Below are 14,250 nucleotides of genomic sequence, written 5' to 3'. Positions count from 1 at the left end.
AGGTGCACACCATTCTCCAGGCCCCCTGCCCACCCTGGCTCCTCTGGGTGAGGAATTTTGGTGTGCAGGACCCTCCTTGCCCAGCCTGGGGCTCCTCACTCCCCGTGTCACAGCCTGGAGCAGGTGTCTGTGCCTGGATTACCAATGTGTGAGGCAAAACTTGGGAAGGAGCCATGGGAGATAGAGGAGAACTGAGAGCCTGGCTGGTGGGGATGCAGGTGAGAATTGGAGCAAAGCTCTGTGAAGGAAAGCCCTGAGTGATTTCCATCCTTTCCTGCCACTCTGAGTGACATCCATCTCTCCAGAACAAGCCAGAATTCACCTTCTCCTGCAGGCAGCTCGGGATGCAACCACAAAACACCATTTGCTGAAACTCCTTGACAATAATTGTCACTTCCAGAGGAAGGAGCCCATGGCCTCACCCTGCTTGCCATTCCATGGGCAGCACTGTGTGCTCAGCCTGGCCGAGTGGACACGGGCTCCAGGGATAGAAATGTCGTGTAACATGAGAGAAAGCATCAGCAGAATATTTATGTAATGAAATGTGAACGATCCCTGCTGGGGCAGGGCAGGGCAGGGCAGAGAGGAGCTCTGCTCCTGTGCAGTGCCACAGGGAGGGACAGGGCACAGAACAGCCCTGGCAGGGGCAGGAAGGGGCCTTTATTGGGAAATGTGATCTGCCTTTCTAGCAAAACCTGACAGAGGACACCAAGGCATCTGCAGGATCTCATCTGAGGGCAGCTGTCTGAATTACTTTTCAGCTGGGCATGGAATGGTTCCCTTTGTTTGGAGGATAAACATCCGTGCTGGAGCTCAGGGCTGGGCGGGGCAGCAGAGCCAGCCCCGTTTCCCCACTCCATGGAGGATCCAGCCCTGGGAAGGGCTGCAGGGACCATCCTGGGCTGCAGGGACCATTCTGAGCTGCATGGACCATCCTGGGCTGCAGTGCTCTCAGGGCTATCTGGAGCTGCTGGGGTTAATTTGGGATTGTCACAGCTCCTGTATCCTGATCCTACAGGCCAGGAGTCAGGGGCACTCCTGCAGCAAAGGCTCCTCTCTGCTCACGTCCTGAGTGGCACCAAAAGGACATGGGACAGCCCCAGCCTGGGGACAGCCCCAGCCTGGGGACACCCCCGTTTGTGCCAGGGGACAGCGCAGGGCACAGCCCCCTCTCCCTCCCTGCCTGGGGAAGGGTGTTGGGATGGGGGCAGCACCTTGGCAGTGCTCAGGGGGAGCTGAAAAGTGAGGAGAGACATTTGGGGTTGGGACTAGAGGATTTTCCCCTTTCAACCCAAACCATTCTGTGATTTTTATTTATTTAATTTTTTAAAGCAATTTCCATGAATGCTGGTTTGTTTTCTTCCCAGCTGAGCTTTCTGGGCCCTTCCACACCAGGGCTGTGTTCATCCCTCACTGTTTCCTGAGTGCAGGAGCTGAGGCTGCTCCTGTCAGCTCTGCAGACATTTTGATCCTTTTGCTGTCTGTGGAGTCACAGCCCGAGTACGATGAGAGGCAAAAAAAAATACAGTGACTCTGCCTCCCCTTTCCAATGCAAGCCCTTTGCCAGAGCAATAAAAAACTTTAAACAATGGCCAGTCATGACATAAACCAGCCCTAGAGCTGTCTGCCAAAATTCACCTCAAGAAAAGAGGGCCAGAAATAAACAGTAACCTATAAAAAGCCCCACAGACCTAGAGAGAGTCCTCTCAGTGTGTTAATTGCTTTCACATCTGGCTCTGAATTGAGGAGTGTGTAAGGCAAGGAGAGGCCACCAATAACTCACTGCAGCTGAGCACTAAAGCATGTGTGGAGCATCAATCACCAGAGCCATCCACTTCTACAGAGCCCTCAGATGTGGGGCTCACATTTAAATTCTGTGTTTAAACTGCCCTGAAATAATGGGGCTGATGTTAATAAACAGCACGTGGCTAAGCACTTTCACAGGTGGGATATTTCAAGGTAAATGGAGAGAGACTGGGTTCATTTCCCTTTCTCCCTCCATCAGTTTTTGGAGCAGTTTGTGCCTGCCCCTCTTGGGCAGGAGTCAGCCCCAGGGTAGGAGCAGGGAGTGACAGCCCAGGGCTGCAGCGAGGTGGGGAGCACCAAGGACGGAGCTGGGGATGGTTTCAGGATGGTTTCTGAGTGCCAAGGGGGTGTCCCCAGGCTGTGATTGGAGAGCTCCTGTGGGATAGGGACAGAGCTGTGGGGGATCCCTGCACCCCCTGCTCGGGCTCCTTTCCCCTCTCAGGCCAGGACTGCCCCTTGTGTGCCTCAGGGGGCTCCTCCTGCCCCCAGACCTGCTGGATGGGGCAGCTGGGGGGTTCTGGGCTCTGAGAGCCCCGTGCCCTGCTGGTGCAGTGCAGGGCACACCATCCCCACTGCCCTGGCCTTGGGGATGCTGCCCCAGGGCAGGCAGCAAAGCCCGAGCTCCCCCAGCTCAGAGGCACTGAAAGGGTGCAGGGAGGATCTCCCTGAGCCCAGTGTTTGATTTCTGGTGGTTCCTGGGCACTGCTGAGAGCATCACCAGTAAACGATGACATTTTCTGAGGCCACCACTGCTGTAATTACAGGAGTGATCCCAGGCTTAACCTTGGGGATGAGCAGAGCCTGCCCTGAGCATCTGTGGTTTGGTGGTTGTGACACACCACGAGAGCTCGGGGAGGGATTTGTGATGATTTATTCATGCCACTTTTATTGTTTGGAAAGCTCACTCAAATGCTGCTTTGGTTAGACTGAATAATTCAGCTGCCAGTCTACTCTAGGTTTAGTTTAGATCTCTTTATTGCTTTCTCTCTAAGAGCCTCGTGTTCAGAGGTGAAAATCATCGCAGGGAATCATGGAATCGTTTGGGCTGGGAGGAGACCTAAGGCCCATTTCACCCCACCCTGCCATGGGCAGGGACACCCCCCAGTCCCAGGCTGCTCCAGCCCCATCCATCCCAGGCCACACTGGGTTCTGGGGTTCTGTGAATGAGCAGCTGATCCCTTTCAGGCAGGTGCAGCACTCCTGGGAGCCAGGGGAATATTCCAGTGTGAGTGAAGGGAGCCAGGGGAATATTTCAGTGAGTGAAGGGCGCCAGGGGAGTATTCCAGTGAGTGAAGGGGGCCAGGGGAATATTCCAGTGAGTGAAGGAGTGCCTGGGCTCTGCTGGGTACGTGCAGGCTCACAGGGCTGTACAAAGCATCTGCAGCTGGGTATTTTCAGCAGGGCGGCTTCTGACCCAGTGCAATGCTGTATTAATAGACAGCAGAATGCAGAGCTGTGACACAAGGATTGACAGCTCTTGGCAGCAGATTTTGTACTCAGGTATCTAAATGTGTCCCTTGAAACTCCAGTTTGGCCAGCCTGGGCTGCCGTGCTGAGAACTGGCACCTCTGCTTCCCATCAGCTTCCTGGGCTCAGCCTGGTTTTGTTCTTTCATTCTGTGCTAAACTGGTGGAGGCTTCAGCACAAGCTGTGTCCTCACGTGTCCACCCAGACTGGATGTGCCCCAGCACAACTGGGTGGGGACAGTGTGTAATTTTAGTTATATTATGTTAGATGTTGCAGCTGTTGGAGCTGTAGTCAGAATCAAGGAACAAGGTTTAATTACTCAAATAAATGGCAGTGGTGTAAACAGCCTGTCCAATTCCCTGGGGTACTCAGAGATCTGGGATTCTGGGATCACAGACTGTGCACTTGGCAGCTGTTTGAGAGTCATTGTGGTATTTGTCTGTGTTACCTGTGCCAATTCCTCTCTTTGCAGCTTTTAGGACGTGTGAGAGGAGCTCTAGGTTGGATTCTAGGAACAGGTTCCTCCCCAGAGATGCTGGCACTCTCCAGGGAATGGGCACAGCCCTGAGGCTGCCAGAGCTCAGGCTTGGACAGGCTGGGATGCCCAGGGGGGATTGTTGGGGGTCTGGGCAGGGCCAGGGGTCCCCAGGGATCCTTGTGGGTCCCTCCCAGCTCGGGGCATTCTGTGATTCTGTGGGACCAATCTTGGCCCCCTGTGCTGCCCCAGACGGTCCTGCCCGGCTGCACAGAGCACCCCTGGGCCATTTACAACGTTATCAAATGATTATTACCTAATTTAGCAAATGCTTCCAGAGCCCTGGGGTTGCCTCCCACATCAGTGGTGTCCCTGGCCGGGCAGTGATTCATCTGAACAGAATTAGCACGGGCAGGGCATGAGAGCCGGGCTGAGTTGCGAGCGTGCAGGGAGCAGAGCTGGGCTAATTCAGGGTGGGTGTCCTGCTGGGGACAGGCTTGGCAGGCCTTCACTGCCATCGTTTATCTGCTCAGGCTGCAGAAAAGCCAGCTGATGGGCTGAATGGTTTGTTTCAGGTTGATGGAGCTGATTGCTGCCCCGGCTGAGGCAGGACGTGTGTTTGGGGTGAAATGAAGATGTGCTGCACTTTGTGTACACCAAGCACTCTGTGTTCCATTTTCTGTCACTCTTTGGCCAGAGGCAGAGCTGCCACAGGAAGCCAGCTCAGGAGGGTGGCCTGGGGTCACCAGGACCTGGGAAAGCCCTCGATGCAGTACCAGTCTGCAGCTGCAGGAGTTGGGGCAATCAGGAGAAACTGAGGCTGTAAGAGGGCAGAAACACCAGCCTGGGTCCTCGATGAGCCGTGGACACAGCTGGGCAATGAAGAAGATGAAGATGCCCCTGTGGAGAAGGTGAGATGTGGAAGCTGCCACAGCAGAGCTGGTGTTCCCAGAGGCTGGGCAGAGACCCCTGGGTGAGCTGGGGTGCCTGGGCTCACCCAGCACCCATCCCAGCCCCTCTTGTCCCTGCTCCAGGCCATTGCAGGGCGGGTCAATGGCCAGGACGGGTCACAGAGCCCAGCCAGCGTCACAGAGCCACCCAGAACCCAGCCTGGGCACGGAACCCCATCCATGGCAACGGGCACACAGAGGTGGGCAGTGCCAGCGCCACCCCAGAGCCAGAGATGAGCAGCAGCCCCCCTGGGCGCCCCCAGGCCTGAGGGGGAGCTGTGCTCGCCGAGGGAGGCCCGCACGGCCGGTACTGACCCCAGCCCCAAACCCAGCCCCGTGTGCCTGTGCCCAGGGGTGCTGGCAGCTCCCATCCCAGCCTGGCTCATCCCCAGGGGCGTGTAAGGGTGATCATTCCAGCTGGAAATGGTGGAAAAGCAATCCAGCCCATTCCCAAAGCTTTTCCCCTCTCAAACACTTGTCTGTCGGTGTCTGAAGGGGAAGGATTTGGTGGCAGGGTGAGAGCCAGGGAAAGCATCCCCCACTGTCCTGCTCCCCGGGTAAATAAGGTAGGGAATGGCAGTGGCCTGTCCCCAGCAGGGACAAAGGGCTGCAGGGACTGGTCTGTGGGAGCAGCACATGCAGGGGCTTTGGTGGAGCTCAGCACAGACCTCTCCTCCTCGGTTCTGCCAAGGTGACTCGGAGCCAGTCACACCGGGGAAAGATTTTGTGCTGAATTTGGGGGTATGAGTGTCCCACTGCCCATCCCAGAGCCTTTGGCCAGGCTGGGTCCTGGGATCAGACTCGCTGGCCTGGGTTGGAAAGGACCATCCCTGCCATGGCAGGGACACCTTCCACTGTCCCAGGTGCTCCCAGCCCCAGTGTCCATCCTGGCCTTGGGCACTGCCAGGGATCCAGGGGCAGCCACAGCTGCTCTGGGCACCCTGTGCCAAGGCCTGCCCATCCTGCCAGGGGAGGTCATTAGATTGACAGGGAAAATGAAGGAACAATGGGAAACAAGGAATAAGGAAATGAAGGTATAAATCTGTCATCCTCCATGGCAAAGCAGCCATGATTTGTCTCTCTCCTCATTTCAAGACCTGACACAAGATACCAACAGCAAAGTTGGTCTCAAATCCCTCCCTATCCAGATGCCTGGGATGATGTCAGAGGGGATTTGCATTCAGGAGATTTAGGGGCTGTGTGGGTGCCCTGGGCAGGGCTGGTCCCATCACCCATTGGGTGTTACTGTAAGAGGTACCATGAGCACAGGAACTTTCTGAGCAAGATTTTCCTCTGCCCCCTTTGTGCAGGACCCGCACCAGCAGCATTCCAGGATGGAACTCTACGGCTATCCCTTGAAAGCCAAGTTTAACCAGCCACGGCCACCCCCTCCCAAGGTCCTGCCAGCGACCCACACGGCCGCTGGCTACAAGAACCGCATTCCCTTCAACCCCTCCGAGAGCTTCAACATGCCATGGATGCCCAACTCCTACTACAAAGCAGCTGCCCTCAACCCCACCCTGTCTCCCCTCACCGAGAGCTTCCCGGGGCTGCCCCCCACCAAGATGATTCCTTTCATTTCTGAGAGACCCAGCGGGGTCTTCACCCGGCACACGCTGGACGACTGGCACAGGTCCAACATGACCAACTACAAGGAGTCGGAGACGACGCGGCACAACGCGGAGCGCCTGCGCGCCGACCTCACGCGCACCATCAAGGACGTGTACCAGCAGGCCAAGAGGACACAGGGGGAGAGCACCAAGAACCTGGGCGAGCGCATCAATGACATCGAGTACTGGAAGTCTGAGCTCTGCATCGAGCTGGACGCCATGATCAGGGAGACCAACTCCCTGATGGACATGCAGAAACGGCTGGAGAGAGCCCTGGCCGACACCGAGGGCCCCTTCCAGGTAGGGACCCTGCATCCCCAGCCCACACATCTGCAGCCACTCAAACCTCTCATAAAGCCCTGTAACATTGGAAAGGTTTCAAGAAGAGCCCATTAGCTGAGTCAGTGATAAACAAATCCCCTGCATCTGCTGCATCCTCCTCCAGCACATGCTGAGCACATCACTGCAGTGTTTGTTTTAGCAGATATTTCTGTATCCCAAATCCTGGCTTGGGACACAAAAGCCTGTCGTACTACAAGGCTCTGGGGAGGTCCTTACCGGGCCTGACAGGGGTCCCTGAACTTGCTGTGGTGGCTGGGGACATGAGGGCTCCGTCCCTTTGGTTCCCTGCTGATGTGGCACTCGGCTGCTGCTGTCAGCTAACCCTGCTGCCTCAGCAGCTTTCTGCATGCTGCCATCCTGTGCCCACCTGCACTTTCCCTTCCTGCATCCCCTGCCATGGGCACAGTCTCTGCAGGGAGCCCTGTGCCTTCAGCCAGCGCTGATGTCACCCCTTGTCCCCACCAGGTCGCTCACAAGTGTTTGCTCAATCGGGAGAAGAGGATGGGCATCGACCTGGTGAATGACGACGTGGAGAAACAGCTTGTCACAGTGAGTGTGGCACACCCAGCCTGTGACACAGCTGGTTCTACCCAAACTCCCCTGAACAAGTCTGGCAGCCCTGTTCCCTCACTGACTCTTCAGTGCTGCTGAGAGAACCCAACGTTCTTCAACCCCCAAACCTGCTGGGCAGGGGCTGGTGCTCCCACCCAGCAGCGTGGCCCCGGGACAGGAAGGAAGAGCTGGAAAGGAGCCGGGTTTGGGTGGCTCATCAGGGTCCTTTGACCCTCCTTGGGGAGCCCGTGAGATGGCTCTGCCTTTCTGAGTCCTGCCTGCACAGATATCGCTTTTTTTGTGTGATCTGTGTCTGCAGCACATTCTGTATATTACACACACACACGGAGAGGGCAGGGTGTGCCCGACAGCATGTCTACTTTCCCCAGCTATATTCGTTGGGCTAATAAAAGATATTAACTGCACTTGCCCAGCTCTGCTTTGCTCAGGGCAGAGTGGCTGCAGCAGGACTGTCACTGCGTGCTCAGGCAATGGATTTAATAGAAATAACAAAAACCTGCACTCCTGCCTGCCTTTATCTAAGCTGCTTTAAATTATGAATTAAAAGCAAGCATGGCACAGCAAATGGGATCCTAATGCAGGGTACAGTGAAATATAATCACTGCAAAACCTCACGGAACTGGGAAGGAAATTGTAGCCCCTGGGCCTGTGAAGCCACTGCTCTCTTAGAAGATATTTTGTTATGAGTCAGGCCCTGAAAAATTAAAAGATTAGTTTGAAGGTCATGAGGGTTTAGGAAAATTATCAGAGCTGGTATCTCCATAATGCCATTTGGGTTTTTTAATGTTTGGGATGCATTTAGGCTGTGCTTTCAGCTGGCTTCTGCATCCAGGAGGGATTGAAAACCCCTGGGTTTGGAGCACTGATAACCTGTCTGGAAACCCTTATGGGTGCAACAGGCTTGTGCTGGACCAAGGGAGCTGAGAGCAGCACCAGCCTTCCCCCGGGGGAGCTGAACCCTGCCTAGAACTGAAAACCCCTGAAACTGAAAAACCCTAAACTGGGTTTACACCAAAGTCCTCTTGTCCCATATGGATGGGATTTCTTGTGGGGAGGAAAATGCCCCGGGATGGGGATGGGGATGTGCGGCACCACTGGCCCAGGGCACTGGCCCGTGCTTGCTGTGCGGGAAGCGGAATTCCTGCTGTGTGCCCCCGGGGCAGGAGTGCCCAGGATGTCTGAGCACGATGCTGATGGGGCTGTTCTGCCTTTGCCCAGGAAATCAAGATCATCAGGTCCTGCCGGGAGAGGCTGCAGAAGTGCCTGGACACGGTGAATGCCCAGATCATGTAAGAAGGGCTGGGCCCTTGCTGCGGGGCTGGTGTGTGTTTGCAGTTGTGCCCCAGCTGAGCCCTGCGGGTTCAGTCCCTGCAGGCTCTGGGGGAGGCTCTGGGATGCTTTGGGAGCACAGAGGGGCTGACGGCACAGGATGGGCACAGAACCATCCCACGGCTCCATCCCCACTGAGGCTGCTGTTGGCGTGCTCCAGGTGCAACAAGGAGGCCCGGCAGGAGCTGGAGAAGGACCTGGCTGACAAGCAGCTGGGCCACCACATCGACAACAAGTGCTACCAGCTGAAGAACACCTCCAGAGGCATCCACTTCTTCAAGGGCGTGGAGAGGATGGATGCCACGTGAGCTCTGGGGCCCGGCAGGGGCAGAGCAGGAGCTGGGGCTGCCCAGCCCTCTCTGGGGGCACATCCATCCCTCCTAGAGACACCACTCGAGGGGAGCTTTACCCCTGGGCTCTCCATGGGAGAGGAACCCTCTGCTCTCAGCTGGACACCCAACACCCGTCGGGCAAAAGCGAGCCCAACCTAATTAAACATTAGATCAGGGCCCAGAGCTCAGCCTGCAAACGAATTCAGCCCAGCACCTCTGCACAGCTCATTAAGTTCGTGCATATTTTCAGAGATGTCTCAGTGCTTGCCTGAGTGCTCCTCACTGATGGGAAGTCTGGGGGCTCAGCCCTGTATGGAGAGGGCCTGGCAGGGAGCTGAAATGACCCAGAAAATCCAGAAATGAGAACATGGTCCTGGGACAGGGTTCTGCTGCTTTTGGGTGCCAGGAATTCAGCTTTGGCTTTGCAGTAAATGAACAGTGACCTAACCCAGCACTCACAGAGAGATGCCCAAGTGGCAAAGGGCTGAGAGAATAAATCTGCTCACACAAACCCATGAAGTTTATGGAGAGGCACAGATTGAGACAATTTTTCTAGTAGTTTGAATAATTATTCACAGTGGAGCTCAGACATATTTAGACAGGCAAATGGATTGCAGAGGATTGAGGCTGAAATTCAGAGCGGGGTAAAATGTGCCGAGAATCAGCAGGTTTCAAATGGAGCTTATGTGGTATTTAAGTCTTTTGTTGATCTTGTTCTGGACTACTGCACAGGCAGGAACTTCATCCCAAATGCACAGAGAGGGAATGGAGTGGGATCTAAAGCTCGTTTGGTTTAGTGGGAGACTGAGATGGGCTGTGAGCAAAAGGAATTGTCTGAACTGTGATCTGTGTGTCCTTGTGAGGCTGGGAATTCCTTGGCACTCAATGCCTCGAAGGTGCAAACAGAGCTCCGATTGGAATCTCTGGTTTTTATGGGAGAATCTCTTGTTTGTCCGAACTTTTACAAGTTATCTTTGTGAGCATTTCATAAATATCATCAAACAAGTGGGGTCCAGCCATGATTTGATAAATATCATCAAACAAGTGGGCTTTAGATCTCAATTGATAAATATCACCAAATGAACTGGGTCCAGCCCTCATTTGATAAATATCATCAAACAAACCGGGTCCAGCCCTCATTTGATAAATATAATCAAATGAACGGAGTCCAGCCCTCATTTGATAAATGTCATCGAATGGATGGGGTCCAGATGTTTCAGTTCCCCATAATTTAGTTCAGAGCACAGGTTTCCCTCCCTCAGTGTGCAGTGTGTTCCAAGGGCAGTGCTCTCCCCGCAGGGTCTCGGTGCCCGAGACGTGGGCCAGGTTCACGGACAACAACATCTTCCGCTCGCAGAGCGCACGCGCGGCCTCGGCCAAGCTGCGCGCCAGCACCGAGAGCCTCCTGATGGGCACGGCCGACGAGATGTGGCGCCAGTTCAGCAAGGTCAACGACGCCTTCACCAGCCGCATCACCGAGATCGCCAACGCCAAGAGCAAGATCCAGACACACCTGGCCAAGGTACCGGCCCCGCCCGCCCCAGGGACGGCGGCTGTCCCTGCGCTCCCTGCCCTGCTCTGCCACTGCCAGAGGGACAGCAGTGATGGGCTCTGGCTCAGAGCTGTGGGAATTGTGGAAAGCTTCCTGGGAAGGGCTCAGACCCGTGAAGTTCCAGCACTAGGGGCTGATGGCATGTCCTTAAATGAGGAGCCATTAAAACCTTTCCCTGATGGATGATCCATTCTTATGAGCAGCAAATTTGGGAAGCTGGTAATTCAGTAGATCCATCACCACTCCTAAACTTCTTCTGCTCCTAACTATCCTCTGATGTGGCAGTGAGAGCAGAGAGATTTTCCCTGAAAACTCTGCTGGATCTGGGCCTTGATGTGGCAGAGCAACAGAGGCCTGAGCCCAGGGGCTGTTTATTGAACTTGTGAACTATTGAACTCTCCTGCACCAGCAGGAGAGAAGGGAATGATGTGATCTCTTGAGAAGATATCTTTTCACTGATTCCTGTGTTTGTTTCACCCCAGACACGGCAGGAAATCTTCCAGCTCGAGACCAAGATCCAAGTCATCCAGAAGACCATAAGGGACAAAGAGGTCCAGCTGAAGGTGGCCCAGACCCGGCTGGATGAGCGCTCGAGGAGACCCAACGTGGAGCTGTGCCGGGACGCCGCCCAGATTCGGTGAGGCCGGGTGCCAGGGCCCAGGGGCACTCAGGAGCATCTCTGCATGGCAAAATGGCTGTTTTCCCTGAATATTCCTTCCATAAGTGCCCTGCTCCAACCTAAAGCACTGAGCAGGTGTCCCAACCCTCGGGTTCATCTTCTCTCCTGCCTCACCCAGTTGGCTGCTTGTGCTCAGTTTTGGAGGATAAACCTCTTGCTCTCCCTTGTCCCCCCAGCACCCTAAGGGGGCTTAGGAGAAGGAGGGAAGAGGGGCTTTTATACAGGCAGAGTGACAGGGCAAGGGGCAGTGGCTTTAAATGCAGAGATGGCAGGGACAGATGGGATATTGGGAAAGCATTTCTCTCTGGGAGGGTGGGCAGGCCCTGGCACAGGGTTCTCAGAACAGCTGGGGCTGCCCCTGGATCCCTGGCAGTGCCCAAGGCCAGGCTGGACACTGGGGCTGGAGCAGCCTGGGACAGTGGGAGGTGTCCCTGCCATGGCAGGGGTGGCACTGGATGGGCTTTAATGTCCCTTCCAACCCAAACCATCTGGGATTCTGGTCTATGATTCTGTGATTCCGCTCTCTGACAGGCTGAGATTGAGGGCACAGAGCCCCTTCCTTTTGGGTAGCTCCAAGGATGGATGCACATGCGGAGCTGTCCTCCCCTCAGTGGGCACACTGGAAATCCTTGCAAGGACTTTGGGATTGTGCCTCAGGGAGTGCCTAGTAGCAGCTCTGGGAGGCACCCAAAGCTCACAGCTCCTCCTGGGAGCCCTCTGAGCACAGTTCCCTTTTCAAAGTGGTTTAAACGCAGCCGCGGAATTGGTTCAGCATCTCACACACTGCTGGTTTTCCCATCCTCCACGTGTTCCAAGTTCCCTTTTACCTCTCCCAGTGCCCTGTCCTGCTGAGTGTGTGTCCTGTGTAGAACCCCTGCACAGGGAAATCCAGGAGAGTGAACAAACAAAGCCACAAGCCCAGAGAAATAGGAAACCAGAGCTGCTCGTCCCTGTTCTGGTGGCACAAGCTGCTCTGGCACACGTGGCTGAGCATATCCAGAGCTTTGGAATAAACTTCTCCACTCCTCCCCATGGAGGTTGGGAGGAGCTCTCCCATAGCAGGGCACGAGGGTGAGAATCACCTGAGTGTGCTGATGGGGAACCCCATGCCCAGAGGGCCCATCTGGGTGGGCACCACCCCACGGGGTCTCTGATTGTCCCGCTGTTCTCCAGCCTTGTCCAGGAGGTGAACGAGATCAACGAGACGCTGCGGAACCTGCACCAGTGCCTGCGTGCCTCCGAGGACATGCTGCAGATGCTGGTGCGCTCCAAGGGCGTTCTGGAGCACGACCTGGTGGTCAAGAACAACTCTCTGTTCATCGACCAGGAGCGCTGCATGGGCATGCGCAAGAGCTACCCCAGCACCGTGCAGATCCTGGGCTACGTCTCGGCCGGGCTCACCTGAGCGCCCGGCACCCACGGCACGACGCGTCCCCCCTTTCCCCCCGCTGCTTTGCAAATATATTGTTGCAATTTCACAACTTTGGTAGCGTTTCATTTCCTGCTGTAAACTCCGCATGGAAATTAAACGGGTGTTTTGTTTGTTGGGTTACCAGGATGATTCTTTTTTCCTTTGTGTTTTCTCTTTCACCGCGTGCCAGGAAGGAGCTGAAAATATCCTGTATGTCACCAAACCCACCCACGGGGATCCATCCCTACCCTTCCAGGCTGTGCTTTCAGGAGAAAAACTGTCGTGTCTTCCTCCTTTTGAGTGTGTGTGATGTGGAGAAGGCACAAGGGGAAGTAAAGCCACTTGTCAGAATAACGAGCTGCTGACATCCAGGATGGATTTTTAATGGTGCAGCAGAAGAAACACAAACTGTCCCGGAAAGAGTTGCAGTTTGTGCTGTTCCTAAAATAGAAAAATGTGCATTTTAAGCTGATTTCTAATGATAATTGCTTTGCTTTTGAAAAATGTTAAATGCCATAAAATATGTCAGTGTTGGGGTTTTAAAAAGAGGAAGTAGATTCGACTTAGAGAAAGTTCATTGAAGAAAATGCTGTGGGTTTAATTTTGGTTTCCTGGTTTAACCTCTCACTTGTAGTTCTTTGGCGGGAGCACCAAAGCACTTTGAAGATAAAGAGATTAATCGATGTTTAAGCCCCTCTGGCTGCACGGAGCCTTTTCTCCTGCTGTAAATCCTGATTTACCAAGTACTGGAATCTCCAGAGGGATAAGTCTTCAATCAGTCTGAGGCTGAGTGTAAAAGTCACGTTGCGTTTGTCTCCTTAGGCTATCACAGCTCTTGAGTCTTTTAACCTCAGCTGTTGAGCTCAGCCTAAAGCCCGTGGGCACCAGGAATCCCAAAGGGGCCAAGTCTCGAGTCCCTCCCTCCCTCGGGAATCCAGGGCAGGGACCCCCAGCCCAGCGTGGGCTCACAGGGGATGGGAGCCCTTTCCCTGTGTGCCACCCCGATGGCTCCTCCTCACCCCACGGACCCTCTGCCCTGCCCAGCCTCCCCACCCTGGCAGGATCTCCCTCCCAGCACCAGCCCTAAACAGGAAGCAATTGTCTTTCCAACCTTTTTTTTCTTTACTAGCACTTTTGTCGAGACTAAAAATAGATTTCCTCTACTTTGTGTGTGTCCTGGGGCTGGAGTCCGTCGGAGGCAGCAGCCACCCTTCCAAAGGAAAGAGACAGCCTGAGCAGGAGAGACTGCCCAGCTGACCTCACCCTCCCTGTCTGCACTCCCCTGGGTCTCAAAGGAGCCAGGGCCAGCTGAGCTCGGGTTTTGTCAGCACCCTCAGTGGCCTCGGGCTGCCCCGTGCTGTTCCCTGCCTGTGCTCCTGTCCCCAGCCCCGTTGACCTTGGCTGCTCCCCTCGTCTGCAGACCCACTCCAGATGTTCCCAGGCAGAGCTGCCAGGCTTTGGGCCCCAGGAGTGTGTCCCAGCTGAGTGTGGGGCAGCAGAGGCACCCACAGCCCTTTCCTGGAAGGCTCCAGCCTTGGAGCACCTGGAGCCAAGTCCTGGCACCAGCAACAGCTTTGCCTTCACTTCACTTCCACCTCTGGTTTGAGTCATGTCAGAAATATCTGGGCTCCGTTTTACAGTGAGGGCACACCAGGATCAGTCTCCACTTTTCCCCAAGTTTGCTCTCAGAGCTCCCCAAACACTGATCTTTCCCATGGCCAGCT

The 14,250-nt window shown here is 55.1% G+C and overlaps 1 protein-coding gene across 1 annotated transcript; it reads left to right on the top strand.

The window, feature by feature from the left end:
- The first annotated feature begins 4,918 nt into the window (after positions 1–4,918).
- On the top strand, positions 4,919–12,537 carry TEKT3 (tektin 3). The gene is made up of 8 exons (XM_064728554.1): positions 4,919–5,005; positions 6,009–6,608; positions 7,116–7,199; positions 8,442–8,512; positions 8,713–8,856; positions 10,184–10,406; positions 10,919–11,073; positions 12,289–12,537. The coding sequence occupies exons 2-8, from the start codon at positions 6,033–6,035 to the stop codon at positions 12,518–12,520; spliced, it is 1,485 nt and encodes a 494-aa protein (XP_064584624.1). The 5' UTR covers positions 4,919–5,005; positions 6,009–6,032; the 3' UTR covers positions 12,521–12,537.
- Positions 12,538–14,250: the final 1,713 nt, after the last annotated feature.

This window comes from Zonotrichia leucophrys, chromosome 18, assembly GCF_028769735.1.
Source record: "Zonotrichia leucophrys gambelii isolate GWCS_2022_RI chromosome 18, RI_Zleu_2.0, whole genome shotgun sequence".
NCBI classification, from domain to species: Eukaryota; Metazoa; Chordata; class Aves; order Passeriformes; family Passerellidae; genus Zonotrichia; species Zonotrichia leucophrys.
This window is presented reverse-complemented; position numbering and strand designations above follow the sequence as displayed.

What these genes read in the sequence shown, in the direction of transcription:
- TEKT3 (XM_064728554.1), top strand. Translation starts at nt 6,033, where the DNA reads ATGGAACTCTACGGCTATCCCTTGAAAGCCAAGTTTAACCAGCCACGG. An exon ending in ACACCGAGGGCCCCTTCCAG is followed by an intron (nt 6,609 to 7,115) that starts GTAGGGACCCTG and finishes TGTCCCCACCAG; the next exon opens with GTCGCTCACAAGTGTTTGCT. An exon ending in ACGGTGAATGCCCAGATCAT is followed by an intron (nt 8,513 to 8,712) that starts GTAAGAAGGGCT and finishes GGCGTGCTCCAG; the next exon opens with GTGCAACAAGGAGGCCCGGC.